Raw genomic sequence first — 26,152 nt, 5'->3', positions numbered from 1 at the left:
CGTTAACGATCGCGCTCGCGAGTAATAATCGAAATCCTCGATCGGCGCGAGGCGCTTTTACGACTGCATCGGCGGGCGCACATCGCCGACACGTTTAAAACGCATAACGGAGTCGTATACGGTAACTTATTGTATTGTCGATACGCTGTCATTATTTAAGTAACAGACCTGTACACAAAATACCCTTTGCGGAAGAGAAGCGAAGTTACGAGAATTAAGTTGCGCTGTGACGTTACATACACACACATACACACACACACACACACCACGCGCTGCCTAGACGCGCATCACGCATATTTTACGTCCGCCTGTTTTCATGCAAATGAAGCCGAAGAGTGTCATGTGTGTTTGACGAGCGAGACTTTCACGCGTAGAGGATTTCACACCGGTGGTCGTCACATTGAAAGAAAGTTATAAAGATTCCCTTTTCCTTGTATGTACACAAGCTTATATTATTTTTACAAACGATATATACATACGTGTATATATTCTGCATCACACATACATGTATGTGAGAATCGCTCAGTTGATGTAACGATTGAAAATACGTCCATTGGCGTAATTCGCTCTCACATCTGTTCCGCGGCCGAGCCGCGCGCAAGACTCTGCAATTTTGTAATAAACTTATCGAGCTGATGCGATAATTATCGCGCATCTGGCAAGGCCGATTCGCGTGATTACCGAGAGTAATCCGCGGATGGAGTCGGAGCGGATGGAAACCGAGACGGAGCACCTGTGGGCGCGGAATAACTTCTTGAACGCGAGTAATCGCACAGCCCCGCGCGTTATCTATGGTTCGAAGCCGAGGCGTGGGTTCCGACCGCAAATGATGGGATAAAAGGGTCCTCGGCACGACAGGATGCAATTACGGTCTTACGCGGCGCGGTCTTACGTATTTTCCAACCGAGACACATCCGCGCGCCGCGTGGCGACTACATTTTCAAAGTTTTTGTTTTCAAGTGACAGTTAAATTAAAATCCATCCAATAACTGTGTACACGGCATTTGTACCTGTCTATAAATTTCAACTTGGACGTGGCGGTACGCAGTTTTACATTGGTCTCAAACTCACACACTCCGTAGTTTTCGTATACTTTTAATGAGATAATATAGAAAGTTTCTTTTTCGATGTTGTCTCGTATATTTATTGCCGATTTATTAAAAAGGTGAAATTTTAATTAACACAAACAAGATACGTGTGAATGAATTACTAATTTACTTACTTATACAAACGTCACGTAAAACTCACTGTTCGTAAATAAAATCAGCGAAACTTTCTCCAATTTTAAAAATAAAATTTTATTTAATTTTTTTAAATTCCATTCAATTTTTTTTTTTTAATTCGATGTACTACCGTCGAGTTTTATGAAAAAGAAATGTAATACAATTTGTACGCAATCGAAATGTCTAATGCAGACGTCAATAAGACTCGTGTAGATTATTCAAAAGAATCTAAACGAGGTACCTTTTCCTTACGTTTCAAGATTTTCAAGAAAGAAATTCCGATCACGTAGATACCGCACACCGCACCAATAAAAGGGCCTAGCATACCTGAACGTGTTAGCGAAACGCTCGCGATATATGAATCGACCACTCGCTCGCGGCACTGAAATTCTTCTTGCTGCGAGAGGAAGAAGGTTGGAGATAAGCGAAACACGAAGAAGTTTCAGCGCTGCTTTTTGCCTCCGTGGAGGATTCGGGCTGGTAATTGAAAAATCCGATGTGTATTTTTCACTTTTTCAGCTCAGCGTGGATAGAATTCTTGTTAATCGTGTAATCACGCAAAAACATCGCGATATTTTATCGTCGCAATATATTTTTTACAACATATATGTATATTTTTTTTTAATATTTTTTACAATATATTTAAGCTAACCAGAACGTGAAATTGAAACGTAATAATAACACATATTTGAACAGAGAGAAGATCAAATTACTATCTTTTGCTGTTTTCTATTTCGTTAAATAAACGCGAACAGGTTTCGTTATCTGAATTCTATAATACACATACATCTGTTCTACTTTTCTATTAGATGATACCCTCCCTGTATCAATTCTAACGCGATAAAATTGCCGGGCAGCAATTTTCTCCATAACGGAGTTCTGCGAACGTATTTATTTCTAACCGCAAATACACGTGTAGGTTCAAAAAAACATTTTTTCTTTTCTCAAAGAAATCACGCACACCTGATCTCTTCTTCATTTCGATATAAGAGATTTGTGCGTAGAGATCAAGAGATCAGGAATTTTCATATCGGTAACAAATCGTGACGCAGAGAATACTTTATAAATAGAAAAAAAAAAAATATGCTTCCTTTTGTGTTTACCGATATTTGTTTCGTACTTACAAGCAAAAGATCAAAGTTCTGTCGGCGCGTGTGTTTGAAATGAGATAAAGATAACCGACTAGAGAATTTCTTTGACAAAGAAACAAGTCAAACAAGTCGCCTTTCGGTGTTCTGCGATAATTTTTCTCGTCGAGACCAGAAGCAGATCATCCCTCCCTCCCCCGAGACCGAGCTCGTTTCTTTTCTGGAATAAAATTCGGAATAGAGTGCACTCTATCTCATAAAAAACACGTAAAAACACCCGAAAAACAGGTTTCACGCGTTGCGGGATCGCAAAAAGGGAATGATATATACGCGATAGAGAAAAGATCAAAGTGTTAAAAGCTTGAAGTATATTCGGTGAGAGCGATGAGAAAAAAAACAACGTGAAAAGATCACGCGCTATTTGCACTTCTTAAGCGCCATCATAATTTTACACACGCGAACTAAACAAATTACATTATAAGTGCGGCATTGTTATACGATTATTTAAATGTTTCTTCTAAATATCTTCCAAGAACATAGTTATTTATTAGTACAAAATTAAAGTGCCACTAAATTTACTTTAATCGGAGGTGTATTCGTCGAGAGAACCAATCTATTTAGATAGATTCGCTAGGGTAGAGTTTCAATGTTTGCTTTAGTATAACACTTCATTCTCTGCGATTATATTGATTTATGGGAAGCGCCATAAAAGGTTGCACTTCGATTATTATAAGTCGTGAGAGAGAGAGAGAGAGAGACAGAAAGAGAGAAAGAGAGAGAAAGAGAAAGAGGTAGTCGGGGTTAATTAATATCGACGGCATATATAGAACCGAAAACACCGATTCGCTGTCTTAAGTGCCGTCGGTAAACGCCGCAGGATTCACCGATTCCGCTTCGATTAATGGCTAATTGCGGCCGATCATCTTCTGCTACGAAAACAACTCCGGGGCTCTGACGCGGCCAACTACAGCTTAATAACAGGAACCGATCGTGGAATTTCAGACGGTGGCTGAGCGTGGTTATTAAGTATCGGGAAGGTTATCCGATCGACCCGATACATCGCGGCCAACTCGGATTCAACAACGTTTTCTTATCCATCGATCAAGACCGGCGTGTTTCGCGCAAACCTCGAGAATCCTCCCATAAATCACCGACCGAGAGATTTGCGCTGACTCGCGCAATGAAAGTATTGAGAAAATGCTATCGATCTCGGACTTAATAAACTTGAAACGCGGCTTTTATAATATTCTCGTTGTGCAACAATATATACATATACGCATTGCGCCGATTGACTGATACTGATTGTAAACGATCGAGAAGCGATTATTGTTGTTTCGAAGCGAAGAGCCGCGATAATACTTCAGAAAAATTGCGCGATAACGCTTTTTTAACAGAGTATGCGATCTGCTAATAAATCAATGACAAAAAAAAATAATTAGAGAGAGACGTTTAGAAAAAAGAAGTACGAAGACAGTACGTGATTAAACGTTGTGAGAACACGTCACGGATAATCCTTCGTATTTAAGTCAAGTAATCCATCATGTTTCATTTTCAGCAAAGTTGATCAAATTCTAACGAATAGGTATACACACAGGTAGTATACAGGTAGTATACGAGATTATAAACAAAGTGAATTACGATCGCGAAAAAAAAGTATCTACTCTTAATGATTCGGCCGGAAGCAAAACGCAGCTTTGTGCTCTGTAGTGTTTTGTATTTTTTTCAATTAGATTAATTTGTGTGCGGTATAAACTTACAGAGGGATTTTATTTGATAAAAGAGCGAAATTGGATAAAACAATTCAGATTATATAAGAGTAAGCAGGTTTTTTCTTATTCCGAAGTGTTATCTAGTTCTTGCACGTGTAATTCACTGTATTTTCTACATAATTACTTTTCCTCTTAACGATTATGCAAATTGTCTTATAAATAGCGTTCATTTTCAATCTACTAGGATATATCACCTTAATTATACGCTTGCTATTTTAAATTAAAGCAAGGCTTCTCTCTTCACGCCACCGCCGCTTAATCGATTAAAGCGTGGAACTAATTTATAAGCGAGTATAAATCACGGCAGCGCCTAAGCAGAATACCGCGACGTCAGCATCCAAGGGAGCGTGAGAGAAAGAGAGAAAGAGAGAGAGAGAGAGAGAAAGAGACGGAGAAAAGAAGAACAAAGAACGCGTCAAACGGCGGTGGAAAAAAAAGAAATGCGATAATAAGTGTCGCGAGCGGAAAATAAGACACGCTCCACCTCAGTTCGACACATCGAATTACTAGGTCGAGAGAATCCGCGAGAGAGAAAGAAAGAAAAAGAGAGAGAAAGTGATGAGAGCCGAGGGTGGATCGTTAAAATTGCAAGTCCGATTTTATCCCCCTCTAGCGTTTTGTACTTCCTTCTCTCCTTCTGCGTTTTCAATTATTCTGTTATATTTTCGAGATGTCACGAAGTGGACCGGCTGGTGGACAGCGTACTTGACAAGAGGAAGTTACGGCACGATTCTTGTCCAAGTATGTACTTCTCCGAGCTTCTCGAGAATTCAATGGATCGAAGTCCAGAATGAGAAAGAGAGAGAGAGAGAGAGGGAGAGGAAGAGGTCACCAGGACACACTGATATCGATGATATAGCGAGTTCTCTTCAAGAGACCATTTGAAATTGAACGACTTATAAAAGCATTGTGAACGATGCGCGAAAAGAATAAGAAGTTTTAGTTCTTTCTAACAAAAATTACATTTCCGATATTGCTCTTTTCACTTATTACTCGGGCAGAGAACTCTTATGTATTTTTTCTGTCAATAATTAACTTGAAAAAGCAAACTAAGAGATAACTTTTCGTCTCTTAGTACGTTTCAAATTATTCCAACCTTTCTAGGAAAAAAACATCTCCGCAAACGGTTTTCGAAAACTTTTTAAATCAGTTTTTCTCTCTCTTTACCCGAACATCTCTCCATGTTTTATAACTAAAAATAATTGTCAATACTTTAACAAACGGACGTTGCGAAATCGCGACGGAAAACTAGTTAGAAATTCAGGGAAGTCGTGGAAAAATTTCACATGCATGCCGAGAGTTTTAAATTCCTCTTTCTCTTTCTCTCGCCGATGATCAAACTTTTGCTTGTGAGCGAAATTTGATAGATATAATACGTCAGACAGTGTCGGTTTAAAAATTGAAGTTGAGGAGTTTCAAATTTTTTGAATTACGAACCACCGAACTCTTGCGACATATCGGATCTGGCAACGAGGACGGGCCGAGGAATGATGAGAGGAGTCGAGGACCGTCGTCCGATAACGAAGACAACCCCCTCGAGACGCCTTCCTTGCTCACAGGTCGGATGAATAAACTCGGAACTAATTACCGTGATAAGTACGCGGAAGGATACACCCGGCACGCTCTTCCGAAGAGCAACTCCATATAATATTTAACGAGTGGCGGCTGCGCGCGCGCGCGCGCGTCATACCCGATGCACTTCAATCGGAGGAATGTCTGAAATATCTACTCGCGCGCAGTTGTGCCGGCGAGATAATATGTATGCGCGTCGCACTCGTGCGTCTGTTGGGCGGGACGCAAACGTTTATTACCTTGCAGCAATGCGTAATTAAAGTAGAATAGATGGCATTTAAGGCATCCCAACTACGACGCTGGCGGGTTGAATACCGCGCGCTGACGAAGGAGCGTCGTGATTTAACCGAGCACTCGTCGCTTATTAATCGGCTCGCACGAACCTTGTGTTTATTTACATATAACCGCGATAACCCGACAACGTTCTTTTACCCCCTCGAGCAATCATATGAATAGTTGCACAAGTAAACTCGAGTATATGCATGTAGGTAAGGTATGTTTCTCGGTTTGCACATCGACGTGAGAAAAGGGCAATTGAAATCAATCATCTCGAACAGATGATAAATACACGCTCGCGAAACACTCTTCTCTACGTGTTTACAAGTCAACGATTAATTTAAAAAAAAAAAAAAAAAAATATCAACTTATAACACACGTAAAATACAAACACTTCATATTTTTGAAGAAAAGATAACGAGTAATATTATAATTTTCAATTTGTTCTTTTCGCACGCAACCCACACATTGCGCCACGACGAAGAAAATTTCTTTTTTTTTTTTTTTTTTACCACGAAATAATTGGGGACCGCGTCTCAGAACTAATCGCAATTACGACGTTTTAACACCGGCGCTAATACGAGTGGTTGGGGAGAAAAGGGGGAGAAGAAACCCGTGCGGGGGAAAACGGCGAAGGAGAAGGAATTAAAGAAAACGGCGGTCGTAAAATAGTGTAGCGCGCCCCGTGTGTGTCGCTCGCTGACTAAAATTACCTGTTTCAGTGTGCAACTGCAACCTCCACGCGAGAAAGTGCAGATTCAACATGGAGCTGTACAAGCTGTCGGGCCGTGTCAGCGGAGGCGTTTGTCTGCAGTGCCGGCATTTCACGGCGGGAAGGCACTGTCATTACTGCCGCGAAGGTTACTACAGGGACCCGGCGAGACCGATGACGCATCGCAAGGCCTGCAAACGTAAGTGTTGTGTTGCGGACGGGGCCTCCTCGGTCCTCCGAACAATTACATATAAATCCAACAAAGACACTGCGCGCTCGCGCGGGGCAATTATGCGCGCGTCGCGTTTACCCAGCGCGCTCGATTATCCATTACCTCGGCGTGCGTGCTCGTAGCACGCTTAATTACGGAAGTGCCGTCGAACTTGCCGACGCCACAACCGGGGGCATCGCCGCTCGCGTGCGATTATTAGTAGGCGATGATAATGGCGTGTAGGATTTCTAATTCTTTATGCGTCTCTCGCCCGTTAAAGCGTTAATAAACGTGGCACCGTTCAAACGGGATAATTAAAGGATTCCGTAGGTCGTGCTTTCTCTAGCGCGCGCGCGCGCGCGCTGATCGACTCGCTTTCGATTCGAAAGCGCGAGATGCCGCGAGAGAGAATTTCGTCTCGATAATCTTCGCGAGAAAAAACAGAGACGTTCGGTCACAAGACAATTATATTTTTTCGAAACGGACAAATTTTGTTCTGTAAAGAAGATCTTGTGTTTCTATCGCGTCTGAACTAATAAGGTGCACTTAAAACAAAAACAAAAAAAAAAGAAAAAATTATAAAGTTACGTTCGAAGTCGCGTTGAGTTCCTTTGGAAAACTCGTTGAATGAGCGGCTAATCGAAGGGACCGGAGAAGCGCAAGGAAACACAACGGCGCTTCTTCCCAGCGCGACGCTATCGGGAGAGACGCTATTACCATTCGTCTCAGTCTCTCTATGGTACTGTTACAAAGTGGTTACCAGCTGAGCAACCCCCTAATCTCGGTGCATTCAATTTATGTACGTTTGTCTAGGCCCACGGACCGCCGCGGGGATAACGATCTCCCGGTGTGAGAAAGCGCGCGCGCGTTGGTGCATCGTGAACGCGCACCAAGCATGAGCGTGTGGTGCATTCCGCGCGCACGGGTCGTCCGTAACTGTACGACTGCTGTTGCTCCGTTGCCCGGAGTTCATCGCGACGTGAGAATAATAGCGGGAGTGCAATACCAGCGAGCGTAATGCCGTGACGAATGTAGAAAAGACCGTGTCCGAAGTTCAAAAACGCGAAAGTCGGTGCTCAATTAGGACGTTTTTTTTTTGTGACGTACACACGCTGAATCGAACGGCGAATTCTTTTTCTCCTCTTTCAGTTCGAACGTTCGAACATTATTGCATTTATGCCGCTTCAACGTTCGTTATTGATATAATGCAACACGTGTGCACTTTCGCAACGTGTCCACAACGGAGTACGTTCAGGTGGAGGTTGATTTTCTAATTAATCATCTTGCACACGCTGCGCAAGCGGAAACACTTTTCGCAACGCGCCTCGCTTTTACAACCGCGGGAGATTTTTCGCGAGATTCTGCCTCTCTGGCGGTATTCGTACTAGGTGGACGAGTTTCGCGCGATTAAGTATGTATGTCACCGGGCGGTTGTGCGGCGCGTATATATATTCTCGAACGGGGACTACTTGTCGCGCTGTGAGTTGCGAGGTTAATTAACTCTTCGCGGTCTGGCACCGTTTTTAACGTAGCTCGGCGTTTATGCTCGTCGCGAGAAGGACCAGTAGTTGTAAAGGAGAAATGCACGACCGCGCCCGGTAAGAACTTTACTTAAGGACCGACGTTTTTCTCGCCCGTCGCGATTGCACTTGTCAGCGAACAGACGTCGTCGAAAAATATTTTGCAGCTTCGAGTGTACGAACTTGAGAGAGAAGATAATTGTGTTTTCTTTTTGGTCGAGAGACAAACGTCGTGCAAACAAAAATATTTATAAATATTTTATTATCAGTTGAAAGAAATTGTTTTACTGTAAAAACCAATTTTTGAGATTCATTTAGTCGTCCATTAAATAAGAGACATTTTTTTACGTCAGATATTTTGATATTATCGTCTTTACGTCAGATCGTAAAAAGTCAATCATCATTAAACGATCTTAGTCTTTTCTCTCTTTTACGCTCTCGTGCGAATATCCTAGTTTTGAGGTGAAATCCGAATCAGCAGAAGTGCACGCGAAACAACTTCTATTTTAGGGGAATTTTATGACGGGAAAGATACACTTCGCCAAGTTGCCCTAACTCACCGGAGCGAGAGTGACTTATAGAAAATTCGACTGTGTGTCTAGCCGGATTCGAAATCTCTCGTTTATCAGCTCCGCGCGCTATAGGTTGCTCCGTTTGATAAACCAGTATAACAGGTACGTATCAAGAATCCGACGAGCGTATGAATGTTCGAATTTTTATATAAGTGATCAATGAACAGGTTCATCAAAACATGGTGACTGTGTATCCAGCGACTGGACGGCGATGTGGCGCACTTGTCGTCGTGATCCACCCTCGCGTTGTTTCCGGCTTTGGCGTGTAAAGCGCAAGAGTATCGTGTCGAGGGTCCGCTCTCGGCCACCGAGATAACGAACAGTCCGTATTCTCGTTAGCGGCCATGGCAACCGTTAAGATAACAGAGAGACACGACACACCGCGCGCGCTCACACACACCGTAAAGGGAAAAGGGAATTTAAGCTTGTTTTAAGGACGGCATAAGTTTCATAAATTAATCCTCGAAACGACGAGGGAGCTCCGCCCGGATCGCTATCGATGGTTAGATCGCGTAGGACGACGCGAAGGGCGGACGGGGGAGTGTATAATTCCATTTTGATACGTAATTTAAGTTTGAGCTTTAACCGCACCTCCGAAAACTCGAGATTGCCCGTCGTCTTTCCGTAAACGATGATAAGTTTGGAAATTAATCGGATAACGTGGAACGATTCGCAATCTTCGCTTCGCTAGACGTAACGTAAGTAAATAAAATGCGCAATGAAGTCGCGGATCAAATCGGAGATTTGCAAATTCGGAACTTGTGTAATTTGAATGTCGTACAAAGTAACATTTTTATAAATTCGACATCGCATGTTGAAAATAATTTTATCTTCGATAAAGTTCAAGACGACCTCGCGTCGATAGTTGCAGAGAAAGTTGGTCGGATGACAATTTCTGGAATTTTTGAGATAAGGATACCGGAAATTTGCGACGTTATTATACAAAAATAATATAAAATAGTTTAATAGAATTTAATAGTTTATATAGAGAATAATTTTAGTTATAAAATTATAATTTTAATTTGTATAACATGAAGATAAGAGAGAGAGAGAGAAATGAAGGAAAAGCGCGACTCCGACTGAATAATTAGCCACGCCCACAAGATTAATTTAAATTTAACGTCGTGTTAAGTAGCACGAGCGATCGCATTTGCATGTCACACCACCTACCGGCTCTAACTCAAGCGCGCACACAGCTCTCTATTAAATATTATCGCTCTCGCAAAACTATCCCCGCGACATTAAATAATTAAGCCTAGCGTGTTAATTAACATGTGTTTGGCTTGCGTGCACACGTTGCAAAAAAGGAAAACGCGCGCGCGAGCAGGGTAATATATCTCGTAGCAACAACATCATTTGTATAATGAACGTGAGTGAGACCTATCTACGCGCTCCGCGCATCGAACGTGATTGAATAAGATCGAGAAGCGAACTCGCCGACGTTCGCAAATTTCATCGTCGCAAGTTCCATGTGAACCCCATTCGCACAGATCCAGCTAACGAACAATATTTGTTCAATGCTGTCGAGCGCACTGCGTGCAAGACGTCGACGACGATAACGACGACGACGACGACGACGACGACGACGACGACGACGACGACGATGACGCTGCTCACTTTATAAGATAACCCCGTGCTCCTTCCCTCTCGTTCTCTCGCCGTTATTACAAGCCCGAATACGCGGAAAATGCAGATTTCTGCAATTTCTCGTCCCGCCACGTCTCGCAACGTTCCGCCGCGCCGTCCTTGCACCGAATGCACACTCGGCGCTGCCTCACCTCTTCCCCTCCATACGACACGGCAGTAACGTTTCCACGGTTAGTGAACTCCGAATTGGTCCTACCGAGACCGACCCCTCTCATCTCCCCTGTGCTTTACCCTCGACAAACTCTCTCAATCTCGTGCTCGACATTTCCGCGGGAAAATACGGCCCCCGTGTCGACTGGGAGACGTACCGTCAGGTCAGGATCGCGCCGCTCGTTTCGAGATTTCCACGGTGACGAATGAGAGAAAGCCCACCCTACCATCTCTCGATCCTTCCCTTCGTTTCGTATCTCGTTTTCACTCCTTTTCCGTCCTTCCTGTCTGGCTCGCAGGGCCAAGTCTACCGCTCGTACCCCGGCCGTAAGCTTCTCCCCGCGTCTTTGACTTCGCGTCTCGGGGGATAAAGTCAGCATTTTCTCAGAAGCTGCTTTATACGTGACGCGGTGATTCCCCGATTTATTGCTTATTGAAAGTTTCCGCGCGCGCGCGCGTTTTCTCTTTGTGCGCTTGTGCTCTCCCCGCGTAGCGGATCTTTTCCCTAAATCTTCGTCGGAGTTTCTGTAACATTAATATTAATTTTCCGAAAAACTTTTTCTTGTGACTTTTTTGAGAGTTCGCCAAGTGAATTATTTCATGTTCGGAGGAAATAAATATTTCTCGCTGTTTAACGTTGCGATGAACGACCCTCATTGTATCGGCAGTGCACAAACGTCCGTTGCGTCGTAATTTCACGGCTCACTAACGATCGTACTATTACATCGCACACACACGGCGTTCGTCTAATCGCGCGGACGCACGCCGAGATAGTCACGGACAATTATTTCTCGTGTATGTGTTAGGAGAGATGTTGCAAAAAGCCACTTCTTTTTATCTTTACACGGCCTTCGAGGCACACATCACATGTCGTTGCGTGACACAAAATAATCGTTTCCATCTTGCGCCTCGGAAATTACGATATTCGATCGAACAGCTCCATGACCTTTTTCTTCTATTGTTATAGTTGGTCAGGTTTTACATCGTATATATTTTTGACAACGTCCCTATTTTCGTGACCGCGTCTGAACACAGTTAAAAATATTTTTTCAGTCTTGATCATCCGTTTGTGTAATTATTAATAACGTATGGATATGAAATACAGCAGGACAAAAAGATGTGATTGTTATTTAGAATAAAAGTAAAAGAGCAATCAAGCTTCGCATATAATTAATGTCGCTTTTTTGTTTAATGAGATATGAGAGTCTCTTGCGTAATATATCTCACGGTAATAATTTTTATAGCCGTACGCGCTGCCGACCGATGTGTCGTTTTGTACGCGATGGTCGGAATATATATTAGAAACTCCCCCTGTTTGTACAGTACGCGTGACCATGGCGGAACGATACGCGTTTCAACTGTATCCACCCCCGGCATCCCAAAGGCTTACCCCATGTTTACTCTAACCCCCCCTCGGTGGCACCCTCGGGCAAGGGTTGCTTCTCAAACAGAATCGGTCACCGAGACGCTCCCACCCTCTCTCTCTCCCGATTTACCCTTCTGTAGTTTTTCCACTCTGTCAAGACTTCGATCTGTGAGCGCGCAGAGCGAAATTTCACACAGTATTAAATTAACACACGGCGCAACTGCAAATTCCTGACGTAACTAAGTTTCGGCAGGCAGATTGTTTGCGACCGAGGGGCGACCCAGGACCTCCGAAAGTAGTTGTAGCGTTTATCATCGCATGAGCGCACTCGTTTGCGATCGGGGAGAGAATTTGGATACAACATTGCGGACGACACGACATTCCGGGGGCAAATCGACGCGAAAAATCGCTTTTCTTTTTTTCAAAGTTTCAAAGATATCGACTTATTAAATAATTTAGACAAATGATAAATTAATAAATAAATTATATATAATCGAGATTTGTAAATTACTATGATACGAAATCGACAGAGATCTATTTTTCCGCAGATATTTCTAAACCTGGCGCTACATAACTTGATGTTTGATTTTTCTTCGTTGTGTTTCTCAATTAAGTTAACAGAGATTTTTATCTAAACGTCGCCTTTTAATCAATTCACAGGCAGAGTTTACATTATATAAACAAATGGTCACCGGTCGCGCGCGATTTATTTACTGTGACTGTGGCGTAACGAGGGTGATTTAGAATCTTTCCGATGAGATATCCGCGCCGTACGTGTTAATCCGAGGCGCGGAGAAAGAAGAGAGAGAGAGAGAGAGAGAGATAGAGAGCTATCGATGTTACTCATCTCAAAACTTAATCACTATTATTCCGACGCGATAAACCAGTCTCGCGCTTCGACTGCCGCGCTCGAAAAACAGCCAGCCACCTAAGCGAAGAGAGACATCGCCTACTCGAGATATCCTCGCTTCGTCGTCGATTGCAGAAAGGGAAGTGTCGCGCTCGCGCTTCGCCAGCTCATTATATCGCATTAATCGAGTGTCGCGGAATTGAATTTCTCAAGTTGCCTCCGTATCTCAAGTACTTCCTTTAATGCGCACTGACAGCGATATGGAAGCTCTATGTATATTATATACAGTACATATCAGCATCCCATGAGATTTTTCAAGAGCATCTCTTCTGCTCAATCTAGCGTCTCTCAAACGTATTGCGGCAAAAAATGATTGAAAATTGTAAGTTGTAAACACAGAATTTATCTTTTACATCAGTTAGTTTTCAATGATTTAAACAATATTACGTAAAAAAACTATAATTCGAGATTTATACAGAGTGTTTTTTATGTACCGTTTCGATTCTTTTTACCTAGCAAATAAAATGCTTTTTATTAATTGGTTTTTATGGATCGTTTATTCAATTCTTGTCATTATAGTTATAAAATACGATATCAAACAAATGGTCGCGTCTGCTGCGACGCAAATGCGTGTTTTTTTCGACTACATTTTTCATCACATTTTGGCGCAATTTCTTGGGTAATTTGGTCAATTTCTTCGCAAATGTTGCGTTTCAGTTATTGAATTGCTATTGGCTTGGTTGCGTAAATCCTTTTCGTTATAACAGCCTCAAAGAAAAACTCTGCCGTTATTAAAAAGAATTACCAAAAAAATCAGATAATTTTTTTCGATTGTTCACAATTGACGATCCATTTTGATAAAAGATTTTAATAACCATAACACGTTGTTGAAAAAAACATCGGAACAGTTTTTACATAAAAACATTTTGTATTCTCGAACCATCGTAGTACGTAAAAAATATTATTTCTAGGAATACATAAATAAACCTCCACGGAAAGAAAGAGAATGAGGAGAGAACATTCTGCTTCTCGAGCGCGACTGTTCGTTTCAATCATCCCCTAAGCTTAAAAATACTGCGCGCTGGTTAAATCTCCGATCGTTCTGGAAACTCGTGAAATAAGCGCGCGCATGTATCCGCAGCGGCTATAAGGTGCTTGAACCCGATACCGGAGTGCAAAGCTTTCCCCGCGTACTCTCGGCACACGTTAGCATATTCATTACCCGCCACTTAACCGGGACTTAAACCTCCCGGAGCTTGCAGTGGGATCAGCACTATTAGTGTCTCCGTTCTCCTTGTCCTTTTCTTTGTGTCTCGCTTGGTCTCCCTCGCGGCGCTCATCGACTCTTTCGCCGCCTCAGAACACTCGTTCCCTTCTCGCGGTCTTTGTGGTGTTTGCTTTGTCTAATCACGAGTGGATTTGTAAGCCAAGCCACCGCGAGAGAGAAGACGGAAGTCGGCGGATTTGCTGGCAAAGTTACAGAAACGTGCTGCGCAAGTCTCGTCCTTTCACTCCTTCATCCTATTTTCCTATTTTCAGTCATTTCTCCTTTCCGTGTCCGAAGCGCATCATCTTACAGACTCTCTATCTTGCGCTAACATCTCTGTGTGTTACTCGGACACGTTTGACAAAGTAGCACTTTGTCTCGTTATGTTGTTTTTTCGCTCATTTAACATTCTTTGCATTCACTTTTTCTCAGTGAAAACGCTTTTGAATTAAAAACTTCTTGTTGGTTATTTCGTTATCCGCACGTGGGACGGGAGATAACTCGATCCTCGAAGTTAAACGCGCAACAGCAGTTACTGTAGCGGAAGAATGTAGAGCGATGAAACTTAGTTATAATCCAGTTTCGAGCTAAGTTGTAAGTTTGTTAGCAAAATTATAACGCGGTTGAGAGAGAGACAGAGAGAGAGACAGAGAGAAAGAGAGAAAGAAAGAGTTATATCAGCGCTTAGTATACTACCATGTAAACTTCTGCTGATCACGTCATGTGGATGACATTGTTTTTCACGAATAAAAAGTCTTACTTTGCTTCGAACAAATTGTCTATATATGTCTTCTCTCTTGTCTTAAATTTTACTAAGCTAATAAACTAAAACGATCAATGAAATCTAGTAAATTAAACTTGCAAAGTCGTTGTCGCAACGTTCCAGTCACATAAAAACTATCGAAATAAAAAACTGAAAAGAAAGAAGACAGTTTTGTATTTCTACACAATATATTATTTTATTTAAAAATTATATTCTGATCTAATTTGTAATTCCAAATTTAACGAAAAAAACTTGCTATTTGGCGCGGAAAGATTGACTCGAACAAAGATCCAACGAAGTTCAAGTGTGTTTCGCGGAGGAAAGAGAAGCGTATCTAGTTACCAAATGGACATTCGCGCGCGAGCACTTGCCTATCTTCTTTTAATTTATTCGCACGCTCTTTCGTAGACGATCGTTGTGCACAAGGTCTTCGTAGCGCTCGTAATCTCTCTTCTCCGTCGTCGCCTTCGGTGCATTTGCGCCGCACTCAAGACCCGCACGCGCGCGGGCACTCTTTCTTTCTTTCTCTCTCTCTCTCTCTCCGGTGTCTTGTTTTAACATCGGATCTACCGGGATTTTAACGAAGCCCCGGCATAAAATCCTATTGAAATTAAATCCCACTGCACGGACTTAACAGCCGCGGCGTGAAAACAGTCGCGTTGACGTGGCTGTTACTCTCGTCATCGAGGAAGATAATTCAACAGCGATTGTGGGTTTTCTCGACGTAAGGATCTCGCTCGAGAGTGTTTTTCCTGCGTTACGAGTGTAATTAACATTTTGCAGTCAAAGTTAATGACGCAATTAGATTTGTTTGATTCAAGTTTTACATCACCTGATATATCTCGACGTCGTTTCTCTATTTTAAGTTAATATCTCGTTGCAAACTTCTTATGCGCGTAAATTTCGAAATTTCGCCGCACTAAGAACGAGAAATATCAATGCGTTTTACACCGCGGATTGTAATCAAGCACCGGTTTTGCCGACTAAAAAGGATTGCCAGTGCGATTTGGTTAATCAGATTAGAGCAATTATCGTGCCTGAGAGCGTAGTCAGCAATCTCGGGGGTCTCCTACGAAACGTACAACCTGACATAATCGCTTAAGGCTTTAAGGGTCCAATTAGAAACTCACAGGATAAGAGGCGCTTAGAGCAAACTTTCCACGCGCGGGAGTTGCTCACTCGTGGATTTTCGGAAAAGATCAGCGAGACTCTTATACACTAAGCGCTAAAACTTTTCGGCTGCACCTATCCGACTAAATCATCCCCAGAAGATACTCGATAAACAACCGTGAAAAATGAGATTGCGAAAACGGGGGGAGGATAGAAGACGATGAGCGTAAACGAGACGGAAACTAAATTGATTTTGCACATCATTTGCCGAACGAACGGGAAAACGGAAGCGGATGATGAGAATTGCGCCCTTGAGGAATTGTGTCTGCGGCATCAATATTGTGAATTACAAATCACACGTCGCGAAATCGTTGACAGGAGAAACATCACGTGACTAAAGTCGCGTGCCTTTACTTTAGTCACATGACTTTAAAAACGTGACTACCGTAAGGTCGTGTGACCAACAAGAGAGGAAAAACAGAAGAGGAAAAACAACACGTGACTAAGGTCACGTGACTTTAAAAACCGGATTGAAATGTTTCAGTATTCGCCAACGCACAGAGAAACGGAAGAACATATGTCGGTCTTACAAACCATATACAATACACATATGAGAGATGTCAGAAATAACGCATGAAAATCAAAGTCAAAAAACAGAGAGAGGGAGCGCGACTTCGTTGCGTGAACTTGGCGCGAGACACTACCGTACCTCTTGCTTTTGTGTGTGTCGCGCGTGTAATTTGACACCGCGCCGCGTCATTCATCAAAACTCGTTTATCCGACCGCGATCTATCTTTATTGGCACTCTACGTAACGTAAACACACAAGGGAAGCGAGAAGCAAAACGTTCGTCATTTGTATATTAAATGAATAACACCGTCATAAAAATAAATCGACGTGTCGCTCACATGCGAAATTTATGCGTTATCACGCGCGTATATACTCCGCGTCGTAGAAACAATATGACCGTCCCGTTGAAGAGCGAGTTCTCTCACTTTCTCTTTCTCTCGTTCGTTTTGCCAGAGTTTTATTATACTCACCCTTAGAATCTCGCAATTATCGCGAATACCACCACGACGACGAGCTTTACGACATATAACCCGAGAAGCGCCGCTCTCGCAACCCTTTCCATTTATTACCGCGCGCATTTGCATGCGAATGTACTCGCCAATGCGCAAGCGAATAAAACTCGAGTTTACTGTTCGATTGGCGGGTAGCCGCGACGCGGCTGGTCTCCCACAGCTAGTGAACGAGTCTTCGACGCTCCCTACGATTCCCAGGCGGATCACGTAGAGGTGGCTGTTCAAAAGGTATCGACGGCCGCTTCGGGAATATAAACTGTGTTGCGAATGTTTCCAAAGTTGTTTTGTTTTGTTTTGTTGCACAAATATCGATTAGCTTTGCGGAAGGCATCTTTCGATTTGTCGCTACAAAATTACGAAAAAATAAAACTCGTGAAAAAAACATAAAAAACATAAAGAAAATAAAACTTACAGCGAAATCTTTAGGACGATTATTTATTTTCTTAAATATCTGTTTCTTCTCAAATTCGAGCTTTTTTTGTGTACATATTCGTACTTTGCAATTTCTTCTCGACGCGACTGCGACGCGTCCCGACCTTGTCAGCTTGACAAGACACATTTTCTACCGTCCCGAATCGAGAAACGATAGGTATCTTACACACGAGCCGATCTCCCACGCGAAAAGATGTCGTCGTTGTCGTCGGAAATAGACCGCGGGTTGCGCAACTACGAGGGAAAGACGTGTGAGGAGGAACGGGGAAGAAGAGACAGTGGGTATCTCTCCCCGTACACCTGGCAACAGGACATTCCGTCCGGATGTAACCTCCGCGGTGTACAACATCGACAAAACGAAGAGAGAATCAGCGTCGAGAGGAGGGCACGAGAGCTGAGGGATATGGGGAGTGAGGACGAGAGAAAGAGAGAGAGAGAGAGAGAGAGAGAGGGAATGAGAGAAAGGTAGCGAGGAGCTAAGAAGCGCATTATGTGCAGCCGTGGTTGCAGGTTGCAGACTCACCTTTGTTTGAACACGCAGTCAGCCTCTCCTTCCTCTCCTCTATCTCTTTTTCTCTTCTCGTTTCTTCTCTCTCTTTTTCTTTCTCTCTTTCTCTCTGAACGCTCCTCCGCGAATTCACACACGCGTGTGCACTTATGCCACGAAGCGTACGTGTGTGTGTGTACGCGAGAGCGTGTGTTTATGCGCGCTGCGCGCACCCCGAGGGTTACGCGCGCGATTTATGCGTGTGCGTGCGACGACGTTGGTGCGCGCGGTGAAATTTATAAGCGTGGCGCGCACACACATCTCCCTCCGTATACAAGAGATACCTTTATGTTCGTGGAGCGCCTCGGCGCGAGATGAATATCGGCAGGTATTATTCTCTTCCCTTCTTTCTCGCGCTCTTTTTCCCGTTCGACGGGGAATCCTCGGGGATCGACGCTTTGCCGATTCTCTTGGATTCTGAAACGGTTTTGCGAACGATCGACACGCGGTAAGGTCAGTGCACCACGACGGTAGATTTGAGAACATCGTACTAACTTTCGAACTGAAAAGGTTCTGATGTTGGTTGATAAAAAATTGAAGATCTAAATTCTCTCTCACGGGATAGAGTGAGAAAAAGCGAGACAAATTACATGGACCATTACGTACATGAGGAATTGAGGATAATACTGAGTCACAACAAATGTCTCACCGTATACTCGGCATATATGTGTGCGCTCGTAATTTCAGAAACTAAATTCTTATTAAGCCGTGTGAAAAAAAAACTTTCGCCTTGGAAGCGCGTGTTTTTTGGATTGCCCTGTTGATTGCGGTAGCAATCTGCGCCGGGCGCACGCAATGGCGCAACAAGGTTTTACCCTGCGTTTGTTGTTCGAGGCTAAGAGGATGAGTTACAGCGGGGTATTAATCCCGACGAGAGGATAAAGAGATTTAAAGTCCGCCGTAATGGCGAGCTCTTTGCTAGTGTTTTTTTTTTTTTTTTTTTATCGTATGTTTTTATCGCGCGCGAATTATGTGCTTGCGCAACGCGTAATGGTGACGCGGCGCGCATTCTGAAAATTAACACGCGCGTCGCAAATGTAATCAAGGATTTCTCTCAAAAGGAAAACGTCCACGTTAAAATTGGCGAAACAACACATTGCGATTCGACGACGAAACCGGAATTTTCTTCTTGAAAGACTTACAAACTTACTTGTCGTCGGTTTTACGGCGCGCACACGCGAGAGAGATTTCGGAATGCGACCGCGAGAACGTGTTTATCCGAGCGCATTACATAAATATCGCGCGACAAGTGCGAGATTATTAATTAATATGAAACAAGAGCGAAATGGATGTCCGTGATCGCTTTATCTCGCCCGGGATCGCGACTAAAGGACCGCTCTCGTCGCGCGACGGAACGATTAATTAAATTAATCGACCAGAACTTGGCAGTATATATTTCTGCGGTTTGAACGCCGCGCGCGGCGATCGTAATTCCGATTTCATTCGTCGCTCGCGTTTATCGCTCTGTTGCGCGTTGGGTTTTTTTTTTTTTTTTACTATCTTTGCAACACGTCGGCCAACGACGAATTTAATCTTCCTGAATCGTACATCGATGATCGTTGTCGGAGTCGCGTTGTCAAGTGCGGTCGCGTTAATCGCGGCAATAAGATTTACAACGCGGAATTTGAAATTGTCACTTCTCTTTTATAACGCGAAATGTATCTCGAACGCTTTCGATTACGAGTCATATTCGCGCGTTGGTACCTACATATAATTGACTCACTTTCTCCGCATTTGTCACACGTCTGTACTGTATTCAAATCTCCTCCACTATTTACCATCATGAATTTCGTAGTACTTTCCTAACCCTTCGCAGACAGATCTTCAAAGACGACCTACTACTTGTACAAACGTCGGTCTGCGAGACCCACGCGACTTTACATCGAATATCTCCGCAAAAAATCAATATTTTTTTTTTGTAATTGAATGTTTGAACGATTCTGTGTCAATAAAAAAAGACAAACTGAGAAAATCTCTCGCGTTAAAAACAAAAACTAATTTTTACTGGTTTAAAAATTTTTGAATGGGTCTCGAAGACCCATGTCTATATCTGCAAAGGATTAATAAACCAAAAAGTTGCAATACAATCAAGTAAAGTAAAAAAATATTTGTATTTATTTCGAAGATTTCGTTCAAAAGAGAATTAATATTCAATATTCTCTCAATTAAAACTGACGTTGTACAAGTTGGACTTGTTTCCTTATTTTTCGATAATACACAAGTTTCTTACGTTTAAGAAGTCAGTTTTGGTCCGATGCGAGTTTACACGCGGCATCGACATGACGGCGACGACAGGTTTCGAAACGTGTTACGTGACACGAGCCAATCTTGCCACGCGATACGCTTCTCGCGCGCGGCTCAATCCCGCGCCCGTAAAGTCGAGAGCACTTCGGTTACCGATACCCCAGGCACTTCGCTCTGTCATTAGCACCTACGGCAAAAAAAAAAAAAAAAAAAAAAAACAAGGGTACCCGGGCGGTCGGTCGCATCCGGGCAATCTTGGCCATTCAGCTCTTTCGCGCCTCCGCCGACCGATGTGCACTTAGTTGCACATCTCCGATGTGCTTACTCGCGCGATCCGTGCGGTACGCGTAATTGCGCGCATAATTTAAGAGCGCGGCACATATGTGGGGGATATATACGACTGCCGAGGAACAAGCAAAGAATAATACACTCGCTTCGGAACACGCGAGAAAGAAGAGAGGCGTGTATACACAAGAAAGAGAGAGAGAGAGAGAAACAAGCGCGCAAAGGGAGGCAAAAAGACGGTAAACCGTGGAGAGGAAAAGGTAGTCACAAAGAGCCACACGCGAGAGAGCCCAGTGCAAAAGCAAGGAGCGACGAATCGGTGATGTAGTAGGAGACGAAGAAAAAGGAATGCGAACGTGATACGGCGACGAAGAGAACGACGCGGAGAGAGAAGCGGAGGATAACGAAGGAGTTCTAACGGGGGAAACGAACGCATGCATCTCGGGACATAGAAAGGAGATGAAGGCGCGCGGAGAAAGAGGGCGAAACGGTGATTGCGGGAGAGAAAGAGAAAGAGGGAGAGAGGGGGGGGGGGCAGAGAGATGGCGGAATCGACGAGGAGAAACCGGCACTTTAAGAAAACCGATCTGTCCATTCATCAGCGGACGATTAAATTGATAGCTCGGTACCACGCGAGCGCGTCCGAGACTGGGCTCGTTTTTCGATGCCCTGGGCTACAAAATCCCCATCCACACTTGCGGGCTTTCTCTCTTTCTCTCGTTTGCTTTTTCTTTCCCCGATTCGTCCGATCGGTGCTAGTTCGTGACGCGCTCGCGCGCAGTCCTAAATTATTTTCAAAAAAAAAAAAAAGAAAAAGGTCCCCCTCCCGAGACGCTTCTCGCTGGCTGAGTTTGTCGCGCGACGATATTATATTCGCGCGCGCAACAGCCGCGCGATGCGCGTCAAGAGGGGAGTAAATATAAACCGCGTCCGCGATCAACCGCGAGGGCGTTGTTTTAATTTAGAGACACAATTAAAGCGACGCGGTACAGCAAATGCAAATGCGAGCGCACCCGCTGTGTTAACCTCTTAATGCCTCGCGCTACCACCCAATTTACGAACGTTTAAACGTCCGACGCTTCTTCTAGTATGAACGCGTCTCTTTCAAACGTCAGTTCTTCGTGGAATTTAGTGCCGCGTTTTATTCAGCCGAGTTACACGGCGTTTCTCGACAGTGTACAACTAATAGAATTAATTGGAGAAACTCGATTGTAAAATTGTTTCAATTTTTTTTTTTTTTTTTTTCTTGGTACTTGTCGAATACCCCGTGATTGTATATTTGAATGTTGAAATCACTTATTCACGCGGTTCGGGGATTTAAGTGAAGTGGTTTCTCACGATCCACGCGACTAATGAGAATTTAAATAAATCCATCTTGTGGGTGGAGAGTGCGTTGATAGATATATGAAGATTTACTCCCGCTCGTTTTTTTTCGCAGGATCGCGTTATCCTTTTCCAAGCGCGACTACAGTGAACTAGTTACAGAGCCGCTGGCTCTGAGCGGTGAAAGGAAGGGAGTCACGGGGTTCTCCCAAAAGCCACTTAGGATCAATTAGCGCGAGGCACAAGTGGGCGAGACGGGGAAAAAAAAAAAAAGAAACGGAATTTAAGAAAAAGCGAACGGTGAAACGGGAGCTCCCGGAGATCCCATGAATGGAGACGTCATACGCTCGTAGTTTTGATTGGCCGTGTGTAGCGTGGCTGGAACACGAGACGTTGACGAGTGAAAAGGGACGAGACCGAGGAGCTCTGTGTAAAACAAGGACCCGTGTTGCTGCGGGAAACGAAAGAGAGACGAGAGAGTCCCGTAATAAATACACGGGAGGTGTAATGGGGCGAAACCTGATAGCCCGAGCCTACCGCGATGTCTGCGGTGTCGCGTGGCAAAGTACCACGATACTCGGTCGCTTCGGAAAGTCGAAGATGTTCGCGTCAGTCAAGTATCGAGTTGTCCGACGAACAACTTCGCGCGCGAAGTTCTATCTGCGCGTCAGTTTTTTATTCCGCGCGACTAACTTTTTGCGAGCGAAACTTCACGGCGACATTTCAAGGTGACTTGTAAAGAATTACCGTGACAGATCTCGGATAAAATTTATCAGTTTTTTTTATTCGTACGTCTCTTGGAAGATTATCTAAAATTTGTAAACATTTTAAATAAATTATCATCTAGTTTTTCATGTTATAAAATGTTCATCGATGAGAGAAAGAAACGGGTGTCCTGTTTGATTTCTTAAACGACGATTTGAGTTTCTTAATGCAAATTTGCATTCCGTACAATGACGCGAGCGATGATCCGCTTCCTACATCGTGGACTCGAGTATTTAGTTGTGTTTGGAGAGCGCTGACAGGGAACCCGTGAAAGAGGCCTCTTCAGGCCGGGTGTCGAAGATGAGCAGCGCGCCGTCTCGAGAGTTAATGACACAGCTGGCTATCCAAAGTGCTTCGTTGCTCGACGCGAAATCCATCATTCTGTGTCGAGAGCGCATTCTCGAGAAAACGCGGAGGATCGATAGCGGAAAGGTCGGCCGATTACAAATAATTGACGTCGGATCGGATGGGGCCTCCGCGCGCGCGACGAAAGAAATCGGCCGGTTCTTTGTGTAATTGGCGACCTGGCAACGGCATGAACGATCACGACGTATTTGGCGCGTAACGGAGATTCCGAAAGGCTCAATTTGTCCAACCCCGATAAATGTCCGTCTTCCGTCGCCGTTTAGAGCGCAATGCGAAATTTATGACACGAGAGGAACCAAATTGTATTGTCCAACATACTGGAATTATCGCGTATACGATCGCCGATAATTACCGGCTGCCGACTGACTATTTGCGACTGTGACTAATTGACCGAATACACACTCTCTCCCCATATAGGGTATCGAAAATCGGTGTGTGACTCGATCGGCAAGTAAATGATCTTTCGTTAGTTGTGGTTGTGTGGTTTGCAAATTTGGTATCGTATCTTGAATCACCTTCATATATCAGTGACAGAAAGAGGCAAAGAGAAAAAAAGAGAGAAAAAGAGAGAGAGAGAGAGAGAAGTATATTATTACCTTTGTGAAATTTAATAGTTTTTATTATTCATTCATTAATCTTCTCTGTCAACTAAACGGTCCCTAAAATTTACTCACTTTGATCAAATTTTTTTCTAACATCCTTCTCATCGTCTCGCTCTCTTGTGTTGCGCCGTCTCTTTCTCTCCGTTTTGTTTCTCAGCGTGTCGCGTCTTACCGACGACCGGACGCGAAAAAACACAGTCGGCGGCGAATCTAGATTTATAATAAAGGGACACGATGGACGCGCGCGCGAGTGTTGGATTTTAATTAAATATGATCGATGAAGAGACTCTTCTGTCGGTCGAATTCCCCGGGGGTGCTGAAGGACAGAGCGTAGGGGGATGCATCGGGGCGATAAATATTTTCGCTCGCTATTTGTTTGCACGCCGCGCGCGCCGTGCTGTGCACTTTTCCACGTGCACTCGCGCGCGCCAGACACTGCTGGCTGCAGTCGACCCGGACGGCGTGTCTCTGCAGGCGCCTTTTAACGTGGGATGCGTTAAGGAGATTTAAGATGCGTGTGCAGATCGCCGCGTGGCATAATGTGTGTTTAGATTCGACGGTGATTTAACGTCGACATGATTTTCTCTTTCGCGCGCGTATATACGGCGATGCGTATATACGCGCGCGTGTGCGTTGCGCCGTTTCTTTACCTCTCGGTCGCTATAAATTTGCCGCTCCGAGAAAACCGAGGGGAAGAAGGCGGAGAAGAGCAAGTTGGAAGATATTTTCCAGCTAACCTGCCCGCGTGTGAAAACTTACACGTATTTGTTTTTTGTCCGCAAAAAGTTTCCTACGCATAATTTTACAATATTGTGTGGTTCAGTCTGACATTTTTACTTTCTCTCGTTGCCCGTAAAAGGGAGATCTCGTTTAAAATGCGATTATTTTCGCGCAAAGTTTGTGAAATTGTTTTATTAAAAATGCAACCACGAATTTTGTGTGTCAGATTTCTCTCAATCCGCGATATTTTGCTCAATTGTGAATGTTTTATTGTTACTATTGTGCGGTTACTCGTCGTGTTTTATGTTCGTGATTCAGTGAACACGAATTGCACGCGAGAGAGCGCATTTGGTGTCTCTCCATTCTTTTTCATTTTTATTATTCCCTGTCGTTGGCGACACACACATATATACAAGAGAAAGAGAGAGAGAGAGAGAGCCGGTTCGCTTTTAATGCGGTGTTGAAACTGTTATCACGGCAGTTATCACATAATTCCCGGAGTATTACGATTTCAGTGGAATGCGAACCGAAAGTTAAACCGCTTGCTGCAACAGATTTAACTATAAAGTAACGCTTACTGAGAACGCGCGGTAGATCGTACCGCAATACGGAGAAGATTTATTTGGAACATATATATATACATCAATATATTAAACTCACTAGAATTTCATCTTCGAAAGTACCGCGCGTTATCGAAAGCTCGGGAGGCGTCGCGACGGAACAGTTGAACTCGCAGAAACGACAAACCAATACATTAAAAGTTCCTCGTGTAAGCGGAAACCCGCGAGCTTTCACATCACGCGCGTTGCCACCCGCGTTTAAAAATCGCTCGATATATATTCCGCTCGGAAACATTTACGAGCGTGTATATACGTATTTCGTTCGTGAGTCCGAATGAAAGGGGGAGAATACGGTGTGACGATATCCAGACGGACGGGCTCGTAAACTCGAACGGCAACGAGACATATTCCGCGGCGTCGTGACGGCGCAATTAGCGCGGTATCGATTAGCGCCTTCATCGCGCCGGAAAGAAGGAAACGAAAAGAAACGAAGAAAATACGAGGCTCAGTGATTTCGTGTGGGTGAAGCCCCCTCGGGGCACCACCTGCCGACCGGCCCATTCATAAAACCCGCTATTATACGAGCGAATTCGCTCGTAAACGTGGACAAATGAGGGGCTAATCCGATATATCAATTGGCAGCTTCCAATAAATTCGATTATTAATCGGCCGTCCGGGACGCGCCGGCCGTAGCGGTAATGGGGGTCGCCGCGATAATTTATGGATTCTTATCGTCGCCGTGTGAATCCGGCGGGGCGTATATTTTGTCGTCGCGTTCACGGGTTAATTAGCGACGTGGCGCGAAATTGGCCGAGCGCGAGAGATTAGACGCCACTTATTTGCCGCCTGCGCCTAATTGACCGCTGAAACCGGCCGCAGCTCGGCGAAAACGATCGAAAACCCGTCGTGATAACGTTGCGAACTTCTACTTTTCAAGAAATTACACCGCGGCGCTATATATATTATTTCTAATATATAGTACCTACCCATGTAGGAATTGCCGACAGACTTCCAGTAATACTACTAGGCCAACAATGGCCCAACCTTTATAGCCGATACTCGATATTGACAATTGGTCCAGTATTGTCCCATTTTTGTATTTTATAACAGCCCGATATTGGCCCGTTTGT

General features: G+C 44.0%; 1 protein-coding gene across 1 annotated transcript in view; it reads left to right on the top strand.

Annotated features, from left to right (window-relative positions):
- LOC109857496 (netrin-1-like) overlaps window positions 1-26,152 on the top strand; it is a 157,569-nt gene that overhangs the window by 69,542 nt on the left and 61,875 nt on the right. Inside the window, exon 2 of the mRNA XM_020433838.1 lies at window positions 6,651-6,839. Within this exon, the coding sequence (XP_020289427.1) occupies window positions 6,651-6,839 (189 nt within the window). The remainder of the gene's footprint in view (window positions 1-6,650; window positions 6,840-26,152) is intronic.

This window comes from Pseudomyrmex gracilis, unplaced genomic scaffold (assembly GCF_002006095.1).
Source record: "Pseudomyrmex gracilis isolate BER0280 unplaced genomic scaffold, ASM200609v1 scaffold_161, whole genome shotgun sequence".
In the NCBI taxonomy this organism is placed as follows: Eukaryota; Metazoa; Arthropoda; class Insecta; order Hymenoptera; family Formicidae; genus Pseudomyrmex; species Pseudomyrmex gracilis.
This window is presented reverse-complemented; position numbering and strand designations above follow the sequence as displayed.